This window comes from Mustela nivalis (assembly GCF_964662115.1).
Source record: "Mustela nivalis genome assembly, chromosome: 16".
NCBI classification, from domain to species: Eukaryota; Metazoa; Chordata; class Mammalia; order Carnivora; family Mustelidae; genus Mustela; species Mustela nivalis.
In genome coordinates this window covers 20,197,703-20,212,852 of record NC_139035.1, presented here as the reverse complement: position 1 = coordinate 20,212,852, position 15,150 = coordinate 20,197,703, and the positions used below count along the sequence as shown (strand labels likewise).

The 15,150-nt window shown below is 35.2% G+C and overlaps 1 protein-coding gene across 14 annotated transcripts in view; it reads left to right on the top strand.

The window, feature by feature from the left end:
• EDEM3 (ER degradation enhancing alpha-mannosidase like protein 3) overlaps nt 1–15,150 on the top strand; it is a 77,622-nt gene that overhangs the window by 34,146 nt on the left and 28,326 nt on the right. For all 14 annotated transcript variants that reach the window (XM_082702964.1, XM_082702966.1, XM_082702971.1 and 11 more), the window contains exons 8-13: nt 2,192–2,297; nt 7,190–7,287; nt 9,096–9,221; nt 9,439–9,522; nt 11,354–11,437; nt 11,959–12,083. In XM_082702964.1, the coding sequence (XP_082559090.1) occupies nt 2,192–2,297; nt 7,190–7,287; nt 9,096–9,221; nt 9,439–9,522; nt 11,354–11,437; nt 11,959–12,083 (623 nt within the window). The remainder of the gene's footprint in view (nt 1–2,191; nt 2,298–7,189; nt 7,288–9,095; nt 9,222–9,438; nt 9,523–11,353; nt 11,438–11,958; nt 12,084–15,150) is intronic.

Below are 15,150 nucleotides of genomic sequence, written 5' to 3'. Positions count from 1 at the left end.
ATCATTTTATACACTTTTGTTTGGATTCCATTATACGGTTTTTGTCAAAAACCTAGAAGTCATTGTGAGTTAATACAACTGCATTTTTCACAAACTATAAATGTTTAGGTTTATTCTTAGGAGATATCTAGCCATATTATATGAAGTTGATATCACAGATGTCTTACATGAAAAACTGTTTTATTTGTTATACTTCTAGATGATCTGTTGCATATCTGAGAACCTCACTGAAACAGTATAATTTTTGCACTTGTCTTGATAGTCATATCTGTAAGTTTGTTTACCTCCAAGGTTAATGTTATTTTTTATCCAAAAGACTTAATATTTCCCAAGTAATTTGTTATAGACTAGCTATGTCTCACACTTTAATTTTATCTATATGTTTAGGCAAATTATTGTGTGGAGTAGTATCACAAAACACTCTCTTTTTAAAAATATGACTTGGGAAAATTTTTAAAAATTCAGCAAATGGCACACATAAAGCAAGCAAAACTAGGGAATATATATTAGCATTAGAGACATTGGATCTGAGTGTAAGTAAAACAAGTCAAGTGGTCTTTGTGTATCTGTATATTCAGAGTGTCAAGGACAGATTTATCACGTTTGGTTTGATTTTATTCTGTACTTTGCTGATGTATTTTCCTTTTATTGAAAAGTATAGTCACTTTTGCACAGTCTAATTTGAACTACAAACTCTGAGATACTGATGCATTTATAGGTTAGGAAAGTGAAACTCGAAGAGTATAAGATGCACAGCTATGGATGAATGAGTAGAATTGAAATTAGAATCCAAGCCTTTCTAAATTCAAAGCCCATACTCTTTCCACTGGTCTATTTTGTACTTATGAATAAATATATTTGGAAATTATGATGTTTTTAACTTCATGAATATACAGTAATTTATTTTAAGAGAAGCGACACGATGCATTTGACAGCATCGATCGAATACAGGGTTTGCAAACAACAGCCACGGGGCCAGATCTAGCCAATGCCTATTTTTGTGAATAAAGTTTTATTGAAACACATCCATGCTTATTTATTTATTTGTATCTATGACTGCATCTGTGCTGAAGTGACAAGAGTTGAGTAATTGTGACAGTGACTATATGGCTTCATAATGCCTAAAATACTATCTGGCAAAATGACTTTTGATCTAATATATAAAGAGCTCTGAATTCTCATATTGTTCTGTAATTCAGTTTTAAACTTCGGTTAAATCTTTGATTTCACTGGGCCTGTTTTCTTAGCTGTAAGATAGGAACAGGGAAATATAATCTTTATGAAACTTTCTGGCTCTGAAATTAATAGCATTTAATTAAAGCCATAGTCTGCTTTGTTTAAAAAAGTCAGCATAAATAAATTGACTTAAGAGCGAAGACTATTTTATACCCTGTTCTTAAATATGCAAAGTGGCAAATTGGTTTAATGATTTTTTTTTCTTTTGTAGAAGTGCTTCTCTGTAGAAGTACTTCTCCAATGCTAAGTAGATTCACGTTCCGAAATTAAGTTTAACTTAGAAACTCTGCTGCACATGTCTTATGCTTTTATGTTTTATAACCTCTTTTTATCCAGACCTAAGAATTTGATCAGAAACTATTTTAATTTCGTGGCCAATGGATAAAAATAAGTGAAAAAGAAGAGAAATGGTGTCATAAGGTTATGTTTGGTATTGGCAAATGAATACTAGTGAATTTATTTACTCTTCACTAACAAACTTGTATGCTGTGTAAAAAGTGGGTTCTTGAAATGCCTGTTTGTGTTTCAGAGATGACATACCAACTTTGGAATTCTCTAAGTAAGAGTCTGTGAGGAGATTTTCACTTTGTATTTAAGTGATAGAAATTATTTTAAGAAGTGCATTTAATTATGGCCGCAATTAATATAATTTTCTAATACATGTATATGAATGTGAACTTGTACTACTAATCTAGACGAACATGAAGGTCTCAAACTGAGATCACTGCCACTAAATAGTATTTTTAGACTCATTCTTTTTAACTGGGCTTGATTGGCTGAAAAAGAGCCAAGATTGACTTATAAGGAAATTTAATGTATATTATAAATGATTATCATAGGAATTTTATGTAATCCTTAAAATATTCTATGAGCCTTTGACTTTTGTTTCTTTGTTTCCTGTTTGCCAGAGACATGCAGTTCTTCTAGTATCCTTTTTTCTTTTTTTTAATTATAGGAATACGCAAGAAAAGCTCTTGATTTTCTCTGGGAAAAAAGACAACGAAGTAGTAATTTAGTGGGTGTGACTATAAATATTCATACTGGAGATTGGGTAAGAAAAGGTATGTAAGTTGGGCGCTTTCTCTCTTTTTTTCATGTAAGTTGGGCTTTTTAAATCAAGCCTTCACATCCTCTGAATGGGGAAGAAAGGATTTTCATTTGTTAACATAATCTTTGGGACAGTATAAAGCATAGTTTTTCACCGGATTGCTGAAATTTTAATTTAACCTGATTTTCTTCTTTGGGATTCAAAAATAGTACATTTATTCTAGATGGACTTACTGTTTTATTTCATACCTTAATTGATACGGCATTATAGATATGATATGGATGAAACACTAGAACTAGTTTTCTTTCTTTTTTTTTTTTTAAAGATTTTATTTATTTATTTGAGAGAGAGAGACAGTGAGAGAGAGCATGAGCGAGGAGAAGGTCAGAGGGAGAAGCAGACTCCCCATGGAGCTGGGAGCCCGATGTGGGATTCGATCCTGGAACTCCGGGATCATGACCTGAGCCGAAGGCAGTCGTCCAACCAACTGAGCCACCCAGGTGTCCCTAGAACTAGTTTTCTTGAGAACTAAAGAATCAGAATACCTCAGTTGTCTCACATTAAGTAGAAATCTATATTTAATAATGTTGTCACTAGATGTTACTGAAATGAATTGGAATCATGGGACAAATGTTACATGAACAAACAGGATATAGAATTATGTAAAGAATATAATTTTATCTTTATAAGACACCCTTATAGAGCATAGGTGAATGGAAATATACTAGAATATTTATTCTTAGTAAGATTATCTTATTTTTTTGTCTATTTAGTATTATGTAAGGTTTTTTTCAAATTTTATGTAGATGGTTCTTGAAACTAATCAGAATTCTGGTTTCAGAATTCTACCATTTCTTTTCTGTTTTTTAATCTGCTTGGAACTCAGGTACAAATTAATTAGTCAGAATTCATTTTAAATTAATCCTAATCCTTGTCCTAATCCTAATCCTAATCAGTGATGATGACACACTCATCATTGGTCTATGCATGGCCCATTTTACTTAATCCTTTTTTTTTTTTTAGATTTTATTTGACAGACAGATCACAGGTAGGCAGAGAGGCAGGCAGAGAGAGTGGGGGAGAAGCAGGCTCCCCGCTGAGCAGAGAGCTCAATGCAGGGCTCAGTCCCAGGACCCTGAGATCATGACCTGTGGTGAAGGCAGAGGCTTAACCCACTGAGCTGCTCAGGTGCCCCTATTTAATCGTTTTTAATAAGGTAATAAGGACCCACAAGTGGACCATTACTTGATGACAAACACTTGTGCGTATGATCCTTGACTCCACTTCTGCAGTCCCATACCTCTGCCTTCTCTAATTGAAATAGCATTCTTATCTTCTACTGATCATTTGCTTTTAATAAAGTTTTATTGCATCAGTATGTATTCTTAAAAAGAATTTTTTGTTTTAAACCTTATAAATCATATCACATCATGCATTTGAGACTTTTTTCACATAATATATTGCTAAGATTCATGTATAATGTTGCATGAAGGTGTAGTTGGTTTTTTTTTTTTGACTGCTGTATAATATTTTATTGGATGAATCAGTCACAGTCTGGGCATTTAGATTGTTTCCTGGATTTTACTCTTATGAAAAGTAGTGCCATGAATATTTATATATTTCTCCAAGAGTATTTCTTGGTTATGTATGGAAGAGTAGAATTTTTCTATAGGTTTCCCTTTTTTTAATATTGATGTTTTTGTATTTTTTCCATTTTCTGTTCAGTTGTACTTTTAAAAAAATACTGTTGATACCTATATGATATTGATTTATATGATAACTATCCATTAAAATTTATTGACGTTTTCTTTTTGGCCTAGAACATGGCCAGGTTTTTTTGTTTTTCTTTTTCCTTTCTCCAGATAGAGAGAGAGAGAGAAAAAGGTTGCATGAATGGGGTAGGGGGAGGGGCAAAGGGAGGGGAGAAGGGAAAGTGAGACTCTGGCAGGCTTCCATGCTCATTGCAGAACCTGGTGCAGGGGACGATCTCAGGACGTGACCTGAGCTAAAACCAGAGTTGGATGTGCCTAACCAACTGAGCTACCCAGGTGCCCCAAACATGACTGGTTTTTATGAACATTTTGCATGCACTTTAAAAAGTGTGTATTTTCTCATTCTTGGATATAGATTTCTGTATGTGTCAATTTGCTGATTTTCTGTTTGCTTGTCCTACTAAGAATTAAGAAAGGTAGATAAAATTTCTGACAGTGGTAGTGGACTTATTAATATCTCCTTGTAGTTTTGTTTTGCTTTGTATATATTTTTGGGTGCATTAGTCTGTTTTATTAGGTACATTCATTTAAAATACCTCTCTCTTCTTAGTTGAGAGAAATATTTTTGTGTCTTTTTTTTTTTTTTTAAAGATTTTATTTATTTGTCAGAGAGAGCGAGCGAGAGCGAGCACAGGCAGACAGAGTGGAAGGCAGAGTCAGACGGAGAAGCAGGCTCCCTGCGGAGCAAGGAGCCCGATATGGGACTCGATCCCAGGACGCTGGGATCATGACCTGAGCCGAAGGCAGCTGCTTAACCAACTGAGCCACCCAGGCTTCCCTGTGTCTTTTGTTTTAATGATTTAAAGTATTTCTTCATTATGTAGTGATCATCTCTAATAATGTTCTTTGTCTTACAGTCTAATCTGGTAGTAATACAGCTACATCAGCTTTAGTTTGCTTAATTGCCTGATAAATTTTCTGTCCTTTTACTTTCAGTCTTTCAAGTGCTCATGCTGAGTGTAACTCTTAATGAAATTTATGGATTGTTTTAAAAAGCCAACTTGTCAGTCTTTGTCTTTAAATTGGTGATTTCAGTCCATTTACATTTACTTCTATTTTTACTTCAATTTTATTATGCTTTCATATTTGAGTGTTCGTTTGGATATTTATAAAATTTTCTATTTAAGTTCTTTTCCTTCAAGTCTTCGAAAATACAATTCTGTTGTCTTCATACATCCTATTAAAAAACGAGAAATATTCTGATTTTTATGCCCTTATGTGTGTGATCTATTCTTCCTCTTTGGAAGACTAGGAATATTAAAAGCAAAGAGAAATTTCTAAAAATGTGTCTGTAATTTTAGGTGTAGACTTTTCTTTAGCTCTCCTTTGAATATTCTGTGGGTCCTTTCTCCTTAAAATCTTTGTTTTTAATTGCTGAAAACTGTCTTATTTTTTTAGATATTCTTTTCATTTTTATTAATCTCTCTTTTTATACTTCCTATTATCTAAATCAATTCTGTTTCTCTGCTCCATATATCTTATCTTTATATTTTCTTTTTTTTTTCTTCTGCCTTCCTTTCTTCTGGAAGATTGCCACATGTGATCTTCCAATTTGCTGATCTTTGCCTCAGCCTCATCCTTTCTGCTATATGTCCCATCTGCTTTATTGTTTTAACTGTTTCATTTTTTATTCTGTATATTTATGCCTGGTTAAAACATTTTTCTTGTGTGGCACCTGGCTGGCTCAGTTGATAGAGCATGAGTTCAGTCCCCATGTAAGATGGAGAACTTACTTGAAATTTTTTTTCTTATTTTTTTATATTGTTAGTATCTTCCCTATCTTTAGTATGTCTACTAGGCTAATTTTAAAATTAAATCATTTAAAGTAAGTGTGCCTGTTTTGTTATTTCTTCTTCTGATAAATTCTCATTCCAGCACCTTCTTTTTATTTTTAGTAAGTCATGCTGCTTAAATGTTTTTGGCATATAAGTTTATGTTCCTTTTTCACCTATTCTGTGAGAAGGTCAGATTCCAATCCCTGTCATCCCCAGTGATCTTAGGGATGAATTCTAAGAATTTTAAAAAAATATATCAATGCTTGGACCCCAGGAGAGTCTGATTTCATTGATGCTGCATGGTCCCTGGGTATAGGGATTTCTAAGATTGTAATTGTAGTTGTAATTTAAATTGTAAACGCACCAACCTCAGAAATCACCGGGAAAGGTAGGGGAAAGAATGTCTAAAATTAGTTCCCACCTCTTTTGTTCAATTCCTTAGGCAGGGTTTCAGTGCTGTCTTGATTTTACTCCTGAGGAGACCTGAGGAGACCTGAGTTGTAGCAAGTGGAGGAGGAGGTGTGTTTTAAGATAGTGGTTTGGGAGAAGCAAGAGCAAAGCTCTAGCAGTTTCCCTCCTATTTGATTCTTTCTTAGTCATGTCCAGCTGCCTTCTGCTCCAGGCCAAAACCACCCTCTCCCTACCTGCCCTGCCCATGCTGCCAGGCTTCTTACGGTTTCCTTTGGTTCTCGGTGATGATCTTGGAGGAAGTCGCAGCAATTAAAATTGGACCCTCCAAACAGCAGCAGTCTTGATTTCATATCTACTCTAACTTTAAAGATTGATGTCTTACTGATTAAGGATCTAAATGTTTTTTAAAACGTATAATGGTCCTCTCTAATGTTTCCTTTTTGGAGTTTCTCACTGAGAAAATGAACTTTGAAAAACTTCTTAGAACTATTATCTCCTGCTTTTAAATAAGACTTATGTAACGAGTTTTGCAAAGTAAGATTCTTTTTTTGTAAATATACAGATATCAGCAAGGAACCATTGTTATTCATATAGTCGGGTTAATATTTCTATAAATGTTGAACTTTTAAATAGTTTTATGTTTAGACTGACGTTTCATTCTTTTTTTTTTTTTAATTAGTTTATTTGATAGAGATCAAAAGTAGGCAGAGAGGCAGGCAGAGAGGTGGGGGGAAGCAGGCTCCCCACTGAGCAGAGAGCTTGACTCAGGGCTCCATCCCAGGATGCTGAGATCATGACCCAAGCTGAAGGCAGAGGCTTAACCCACTGAGCCACCCAGGCGCCACTGACGTTTCATTCTTAGTGTACTCCTATCCTCACTTGTACTCTGTCAAGAGGTTTTAAGACTTGTTTAATAAAAACCATGTTTATATGTATTTTTTTCATAGATAGTGGAGTTGGAGCAGGGATTGATTCCTATTATGAATATCTATTGAAAGCCTATGTCTTGCTTGGAGATGACAGTTTTCTGGAAAGATTTAATACAGTAAGTTGATCTAATTTTATAGTAACTTTAGAGCCAATTTTATTTGAGTGCCAGATTTTGATAGAAACTGAACTGAGTGACAGTTGGAGAAACAATCTTTTTAAAATGTGTATTGGTTTTTTTGTCAGTATTCCCTGATGATGTTGGACAAGGGCAGGACAAAGCTACATACATTCCAAAAATTAGTTTACAAAGTAATTTTATTTTCATCTCTTTTCAGAAGTTTTTGAGTTCTGCCAGTAAGTCATAAAATAAGTAGATTTGGGTTTACCTAATCTTTTATACAAGGAAGTGAATTTATTGGAATATATTACTAGTTATCTTTCTCCTTTGGACTCCAGTTCTTGTTGAAATCTTGGAAATTTGGCCTAGTCCTTGATCACACCAAGCATGCAGGGCTTTGGAGATTTAGGGAAACTAGTATTCATTTCAAAAGCAGGTCAATAACTCTTTTTAAGTCTGGGTCAGAACCACAGGCATATTTTTAGGGGAGAAGGAGAGGGATTACTGAACCTGATCAGATTGCCTTTGTAACTGAAGCAAATTGAAATCAGTACAGTAAACTCATCAGCTATATCACTGTATTCTTTTCAACATCATTTATAATTTCTTTGTGCACCCATCAGTTCACCCACATTACTGAGAGACAGTATGGTATAGTGGCTAACGTAGGAGAGTTTGTCCCACTTGAGTTTAAATCCTGGTGTACCACTGGTTTTGTGACTTTGGGCAAGTAACTTTACACTATTTAATTCTGTTCCTTATCCACAAAATGGGAATATTAGTATTATCATAGAGTTATTGGAAGCATTAAATAAGCTAGTGCATTTGAAGTGTTAGAACAATGCCTTAGCATCTAGCAGATACTCAATAATATTTATTAAATAATAGATGAGTTAGGAAAAACCAGTAAGAGACCTAATAAGTTGCCAGTTGAATACTTTAAAAAAAAAAAGATCACATATTATTAGATTATAACAAGATTTTTTTTTTTTTAAAGATTTTATTTATTTATTTGACAGAGAGAAATCACAAGTAGATGGAGAGGCAGGCAGAGAGAGAGAGAGGGAAGCAGGCTCTCCGCTGAGCAGAGAGCCCGATGCAGGACTCGATCCCAGGACTCTGAGCCGAAGGCAGCGGCTTAACCCACTGAGCCACCCAGGCGCCCACAAGATTTTTTTTTTTAAGTGAACCAGGATAGGTTTTTCTTAATTGGCTCATGGATTGCCTAACAGCTCACCCTGTTTTTGTCAAATCTGAGAAATACCTAGAAGGTAAAAGAAGGGGGAAAAGAGTTTTTAAGAATATAAAAGTGTAGCAGACTGTAAGAGTGGTAACAGTAATTAGATACATTAATTTAAGTAGTGGTGAGCTCCACCAGAGTATTACATTAGCTGAGAAGGGACCAAACTTCCTATACACAGGAGAAAAATGCAACTAATTCTGTAATACAGAAGCCTATAACTATATTTCAAGAGGACATAAGAGCATCCTTTGGCCACAGCCATGGGCCATTCCCACAAGACAGCAATAGGATCTCCCCTCAGAAGATTCTTTATTAATTATAGTCTTTAATATTCAACTATAGTCTTTAATATTCTGCATCAGATTTAACACAGGGGAGTATATATACTATATTTTAGAAAGATTTCCATATAGAATAATTTAAATATTTACATAGTTAATAAGTAAATGTATTTATATATAAATTCAGGTTAACTTTCTTCACAGTGAGATTTAATTACTGTTTTTAAGAATAATACATCTTTTTTCATCTACTTTCATGAACACATACTGTGATCTTCTAGCACTACGATGCCATAATGAGGTACATTAGCCAGCCACCTCTTCTGCTTGATGTACACATCCACAAGCCAATGCTGAATGCTCGAACTTGGATGGATGCTTTGCTTGCCTTTTTTCCAGGTTTGCAGGTAAAACAAACAAACAAACAAACCCCACACCAAAAAACCTGTGCTTTTAAAGTATTAACATAGAATAATTAAGTGCATATGTGATCTCTAAAATTGAGTTACACCAAAATGGAGTCACATTTTAAAATTAATATACATTTTTCTGTTTATATAATGACTCTAGATAAAGTCAACTCCTATTTTATTAGGTAATTTTGTTGTTATTATTGACTTCTAGGTCTTAAAGGGGGATATTAGACCTGCTATTGAAACTCATGAAATGTTATATCAGGTGATAAAAAAACATAATTTCCTACCAGAGGTAAGCACATCATCTTTGGAATTCTAATTTACATATATTATAAATTGCTAATTTAAAGATAGCAAATGTTATTTTCAGGATTGGTTTATTCTTTCCTATTTGTTTTTTTCCTGGTTAAATAGTTTATTTAATTAAGTAGTTTTTGGTTTATACAGTACTATATATGTTTTTCCTTTTTCTCATGTATTAAGAGAAGTCTAATTTAAGGTAATGCTGACCTCTGTGAAAAAAGAAAACAACCCAAAGTAGTATTTCTCAGCCTTTCCTAATCTACGCCATTACATACATATTTTCTCGTCCTAACTTTTACATATACCCACCAACTAGAGAGATTTTTTTTTTAAAGATTTTATTTATTTATTTGACAGACAGAGATCACAAGTAGGCAGAGAGGCAGGCAGAGAGAGAGGGGGGAAAAGCAGGCTCCCCGCTGAGCAGAGAGCCTGATGCGGGGCTCAATCCCAGGACCATGGGATCATGACCTGAGCCAAAAGCAGAGGCTTTTTTTTTTTTTTTTTTAAATATTTTATTTATTTATTTGACAGAGATCACAGGTAGGTAGAGAGGCAGGCAGAGAGAGAGAGAGAGAGAGGGAAGCAGGCTCCTTGCTGAGCAGAGAGCCCGATGTGGGACTCGATCCCAGGACCCTGAGATCATGACCCGAGCCGAAAGCAGCGGTTTAACCCACTGAGCCACCCAGGTGCCCCCAGAAGCAGAGGCTTTAACCCACTGAGCCACCCAGGTGCCCCTAGATTGCTTCTGTAAGTGTTTGTTTGAGAAAGTATAGTTTTATTAGACTTCAGGTAAGTAGGCCTATGCATTGTAGAAAATTCATATCCACTGAGAATAAACCAAGGTTCAACTAAATACATCTTATCACAGATGAAGTTTTATTTGGTTCCCATAAAGGTTTTGGTTTTATTTTAATCTTTTTTTTTTAAACCAGTTGGCTCTGTTAGTGAATAATTTCAAGTGAGACTAGTTTTATTTTTAAATAATGCCTTGTCTCACTCTGCAGAGGATTTGAGGTTGTTACAAAAGAAAGAATATACTAAAATGCTAAAATAGAAATAGAACAAGGGACTTAATAATTAAGAGGAAATGGGGCGCCTGGGTGGCTCAGTGGGTTAAGCTGCTGCCTTCGGCTCAGGTCATGATCTCAGGGTCCCGGGATCGAGTCCCGCATCGGGCTCTCTGCTCAGCAGGGAGCCTGCTTCCTCCTCTCTCTCTGCCTGCCTCTCTGTCTACTTGTGATCTCTCTCTGTCAAATAAATAAATAAAATCTTTAAAAAAATAATAATAATTAAGAGGAAAAAATGGAGATAAGGAAAAAGAAAACACAAAGACCCATTTAGTAGCATTACTGAGTTTCATAGTTTTCTCTAAGCTTCCTAATAGCCAAAATGATCATTTACAGAAATACTTTAATTGCTAAAAATAGCACTTTAGCAAAAATGAATTATGGGGACTCCTGGGTGGCTCAGTTGGTTAAGCAGCTGCCTTCGGCTCAGGTCATGATCCCAGCGTCCTGGGATCGAGTCCCACATCGGGCTCCTTGCTTGGCAGGGAGCCTGCTTCTCTCTCTGCCTCTGCCTGCCATTCTGTCTGCCTGTGCTTGCTCTCCCCCCCCCCCTCTGATAAATAAATAAAATCTTTAAAAAAAAAATGAATTATGATTTAAGCAATGAATATTTTCATTTTATTGATGAAAATTGTTACCAATATTTTAATTTTATTTTCTTATAGTCTAACTTATATACTGTATACTCTGGAACCAGTTGTTTATTTTTTAATCACATTTCTATACCTGTTTATATGTCGTTTTGTCTAGGCATTTACCACAGATTTCAGGGTACATTGGGCTCAACATCCTTTAAGACCAGAATTTGCAGAAAGTACCTACTTCTTATATAAAGTAAGCTCTTTTACCTCTCTTTTTGCTGTTTAGTCCCCATTCTCTGTTGGATATCTCACTACCTTGTAATAGTTATTGGGTTTTCAAAGTCCTTGTTTTAATGTTATCATGATTGGATATGTTACGGTTTTCATTCATCTAGAGCATAATTATTGAAAGATAGAAGAATTGACACCTAAGTTTTGTGTCTTTTCAAAATATTTACATAAACATTTCTAAAAAGAAAAATGTTATATTTTAGAGCTGCTTTCTAAAGCATGTCTCTTACCTTTTTGGGCTTTGAAAATTTTATCAAAGGGCTGAGAAATGTAATTGGACAGCTTTCCAGTTATGTGTTTAAGATATTCCATAAAGCAGATCCCTGGCTTATTTTCAGAGCTAAGTTCTATGTAACATATACTCCAGTGCCTGATACAATGCCTAAGCACCTAGTAGGTACTCAATAAATCCCTGATAAATGAGTGGGTATATGGTAATATATAAGCTATATATATGTATACATATATTCTCCTTTTTAATAGGCTACAGGAGATCCTTACTACCTTGAAGTAGGGAAAACACTTATTGAAAATTTAAATAAATATGCTAGAGTGCCTTGCGGATTTGCTGCCATGAAGGATGTTCGTACTGGAAGTCATGAGGACAGGTAAAACAATTCCTAACATCCCCTTTCCTCAGGGTAACTCTGAAACAACACAAAATACAACTCTTAGAATTCAGATACACTTAATGCTTTTACAAAAGGTTTTTGAAGATGCAAAAGGTAGTTCATTGTGTTTATATTTTAAACTCTTGAATGGGCTTATTTAAAATTGTTTGAACAGTTTGTATTTTTATCATAGTGCCTGGCATATAGTAGGTGCTTAAATGATTTTTAAGTAGATGAATAAATAAATGTTAAATATCAAAACCTTGATATTAGGAGTATTAGGAATGCGGGGAGGGGGTCCTGTGTTAATAGTTTTTATATTATGTACAATGTTTGAAATTATCAAGATGATGACGAATGATCTGGATTATGATTTTTGCTAGTCAAGAATTCCTCAAAGCATGTCTTGGTTAATGTGTGTATTCTTTCTTATTCTGTTGCCGATTTGAAGGGCTGGGGAAGACCATTGTCAATTTCTCTTTCATCGCGTATCGGATAGATGTGGATGGCATGAAATACTCGAGCTGTAAAAAGCATACTTTGGTTACTGTGATATTCACTAACATTACAGTTATTCCAGAATTACTTACCTGGTTATTTTAACTATCCAGAACCTAGCAGCACATCTCTAATGAACACTAACATTTGTTGATTTGGTTACCAAATGTTCATTCCACAGGTGTTTATGAAGTGTTTTATGTGCCAGAGTTATACTAGTTTTTGAGGATTTAAGATAGAAGACATGTCTTTTCCATCTTTGAATCACTGAGAATAGGCAGATAAAGAGATGCTACTACTTTGTAAATGTGCCATGAAACGTATTAAAGATTCGGATATGACAGTCCCTGGAGGGTTTCTGGAGGCTTCTGTATCATCCTTCAAGATAAGGATGAGAAAACAGTAGTAAAAGGAATTTCAGGCAGAGGGGTAGAGGCAGGTGAGACACAGCCCCCATCATCTAATCAGAGCTGTCCTTAGTCCTTCACTCGAGAGTAATTAGATAATAGTTAATGAGGATTGAGACCTACTTCCCTGATAGTAGCTGGTGAGAAATGGATAGGTTTTTGGAAGTAGGCATGTAGATACCAACAAGAAATGAAAGCAGATAAGCTGTGTATTTATTTTTAATATTTATTTACTGCTGTCTACATTTTGGGCACTCTTCTGATTAAGCCCCTGCTTTGTTTAATTCCTTTGATCTTGACAACAACCCTCTGATGTGTAAATTCTGTTATGATCTTCATTGTGTAGGTGAAGAAGCCAAGGCACAGAAAGGTTGGGGAACTTACCGAAGATCACACAATTAGTAATTAGAATTCTTATCAAGGAAGATTGGCTCTTGAACGCAGTGCTATTCTGACAGCTCATGCAAGGAACAAAATAATTAAGCACCTGCTGAATGCCAGGCACTGCACTTACTTGTGGGGATGGGAAGAGAAATTAGAACCCATTCCTGCCCTCCCTTGACTTGTAGTTAGTGAAGATAAGTATGTAAAGATACAATTACAACCAGGTGATTTGTGCTATAGTTGAAAAAAGAGTAACAGGTTGAGGAATTACAGAGCAAGGCATGATTTACTCTATGTAGAGAGTTCCAGTTTTGTAAATTTAGCAATCTCCTATTTTTACCTGTAAATATTCCTTATATGACATTGTTTCTAGACCGTTCACCACTGCCTTTGCCCCAGTCTGATTATATTCCAGTATGTAGAGTATCTCTTAAAGTATCATGTCCAGAATTAGCCATCCTCAGGATGTGCCTGGCAAAACATCACTGTTCGAGAACAGTTGTGAGGTCGCTAGTTTTCTGAGCAGCTGATGGGCTTTCGTCCTCCATCCACTGAGGATCAGGGCTTCATCAACTCACTGTTTCTCATGGCAACATTGTACCTCTCCTGCATTTGGCCCAGCGAAAGGTCGAGAACTACTAATCATCATTCTGTGTTACCAGAGAAGCTTTAGATTTTGAGCAGCTTTATTATATTCAGCTCACAGTGAGTTTGTGGCCAGTTCACTTCAGTTACTTAACTGTGGCCTGACAAATGGGTATTCCCCAACCTGCTTTTAAGAAAGCGATTTTTTTTTTTTTTTTGGTGTAAACTTCAAACTTTATCCTTAGCTTAGCAAAATTTGATTTTGTTGGGTTGTTTGTGTGTGTGTGTTTCTAGACCTAAAAGGGAGTTTGAATCTCATCTCAGTCATCTAAGATACTACCTAAATTACCTGTTTCCAGTGATCTGCAGTTTCGATAGGCATACCTTAAAAAGTTGCCATCTAAATTGTTGGGGAAGAATTCTGGTTTGGACCATGACTAGTATACCTTGTGGTATGACATTTGAGGGCTTTCAGGTTGCAAGTTTTTTGCATCTGGTTGCTTATTCCCTTACAGATCTGTCAGTGCTGTCCCCTGGCTCACGAGCATACACATATACAATTTTCAAAATGGGAATATCTGTATGTTCCTTAATGATCACTGAAAGAATATAAATGGCAAAAAGAATATCAAAAATCTTTCCTAAGACACTTCCCTGCTTGCCCGCCCTAAGATAACCACTGTTGGCAATTTGATAAACAGTCTTCCAGATAGTTTTATTACATATATGTTTGCATTCATGTATATATTTATGGTTTTATAATACAAATCAAATTATATGATATAATACCCAGTTTGCTAGCCTTACCCAATTTGTACTGTAGTGATTTTACCATTTCTCTATTCTAAGTGTTTGCTAACCATCTCTTTCATAGTAAGTTCTAGAATTCGCCCAAAAATCAACACCCTGCTCATCAGTCTATGGTTCTCAAGGTAGCATTTGCTCATGATAATAACTATCCCCCAGTGAAGGTTAAATTATTATAAGTATATTGCAGATTGACAGGAAGTGTTTTATCTATTCTGAAAATATTAACATATAAAATGTTCAAAAAAATTTGAAAGATTATAGATGAGTTGTTCTAAAACAAACATTTTGTATAGGAAAAATAATGATAGCTCTGTTTTTGAGCTCCTACATATGCCGGGTGCTGTGCTAAATAATAAATGTGTAGTATCTCTTTTAGTCTT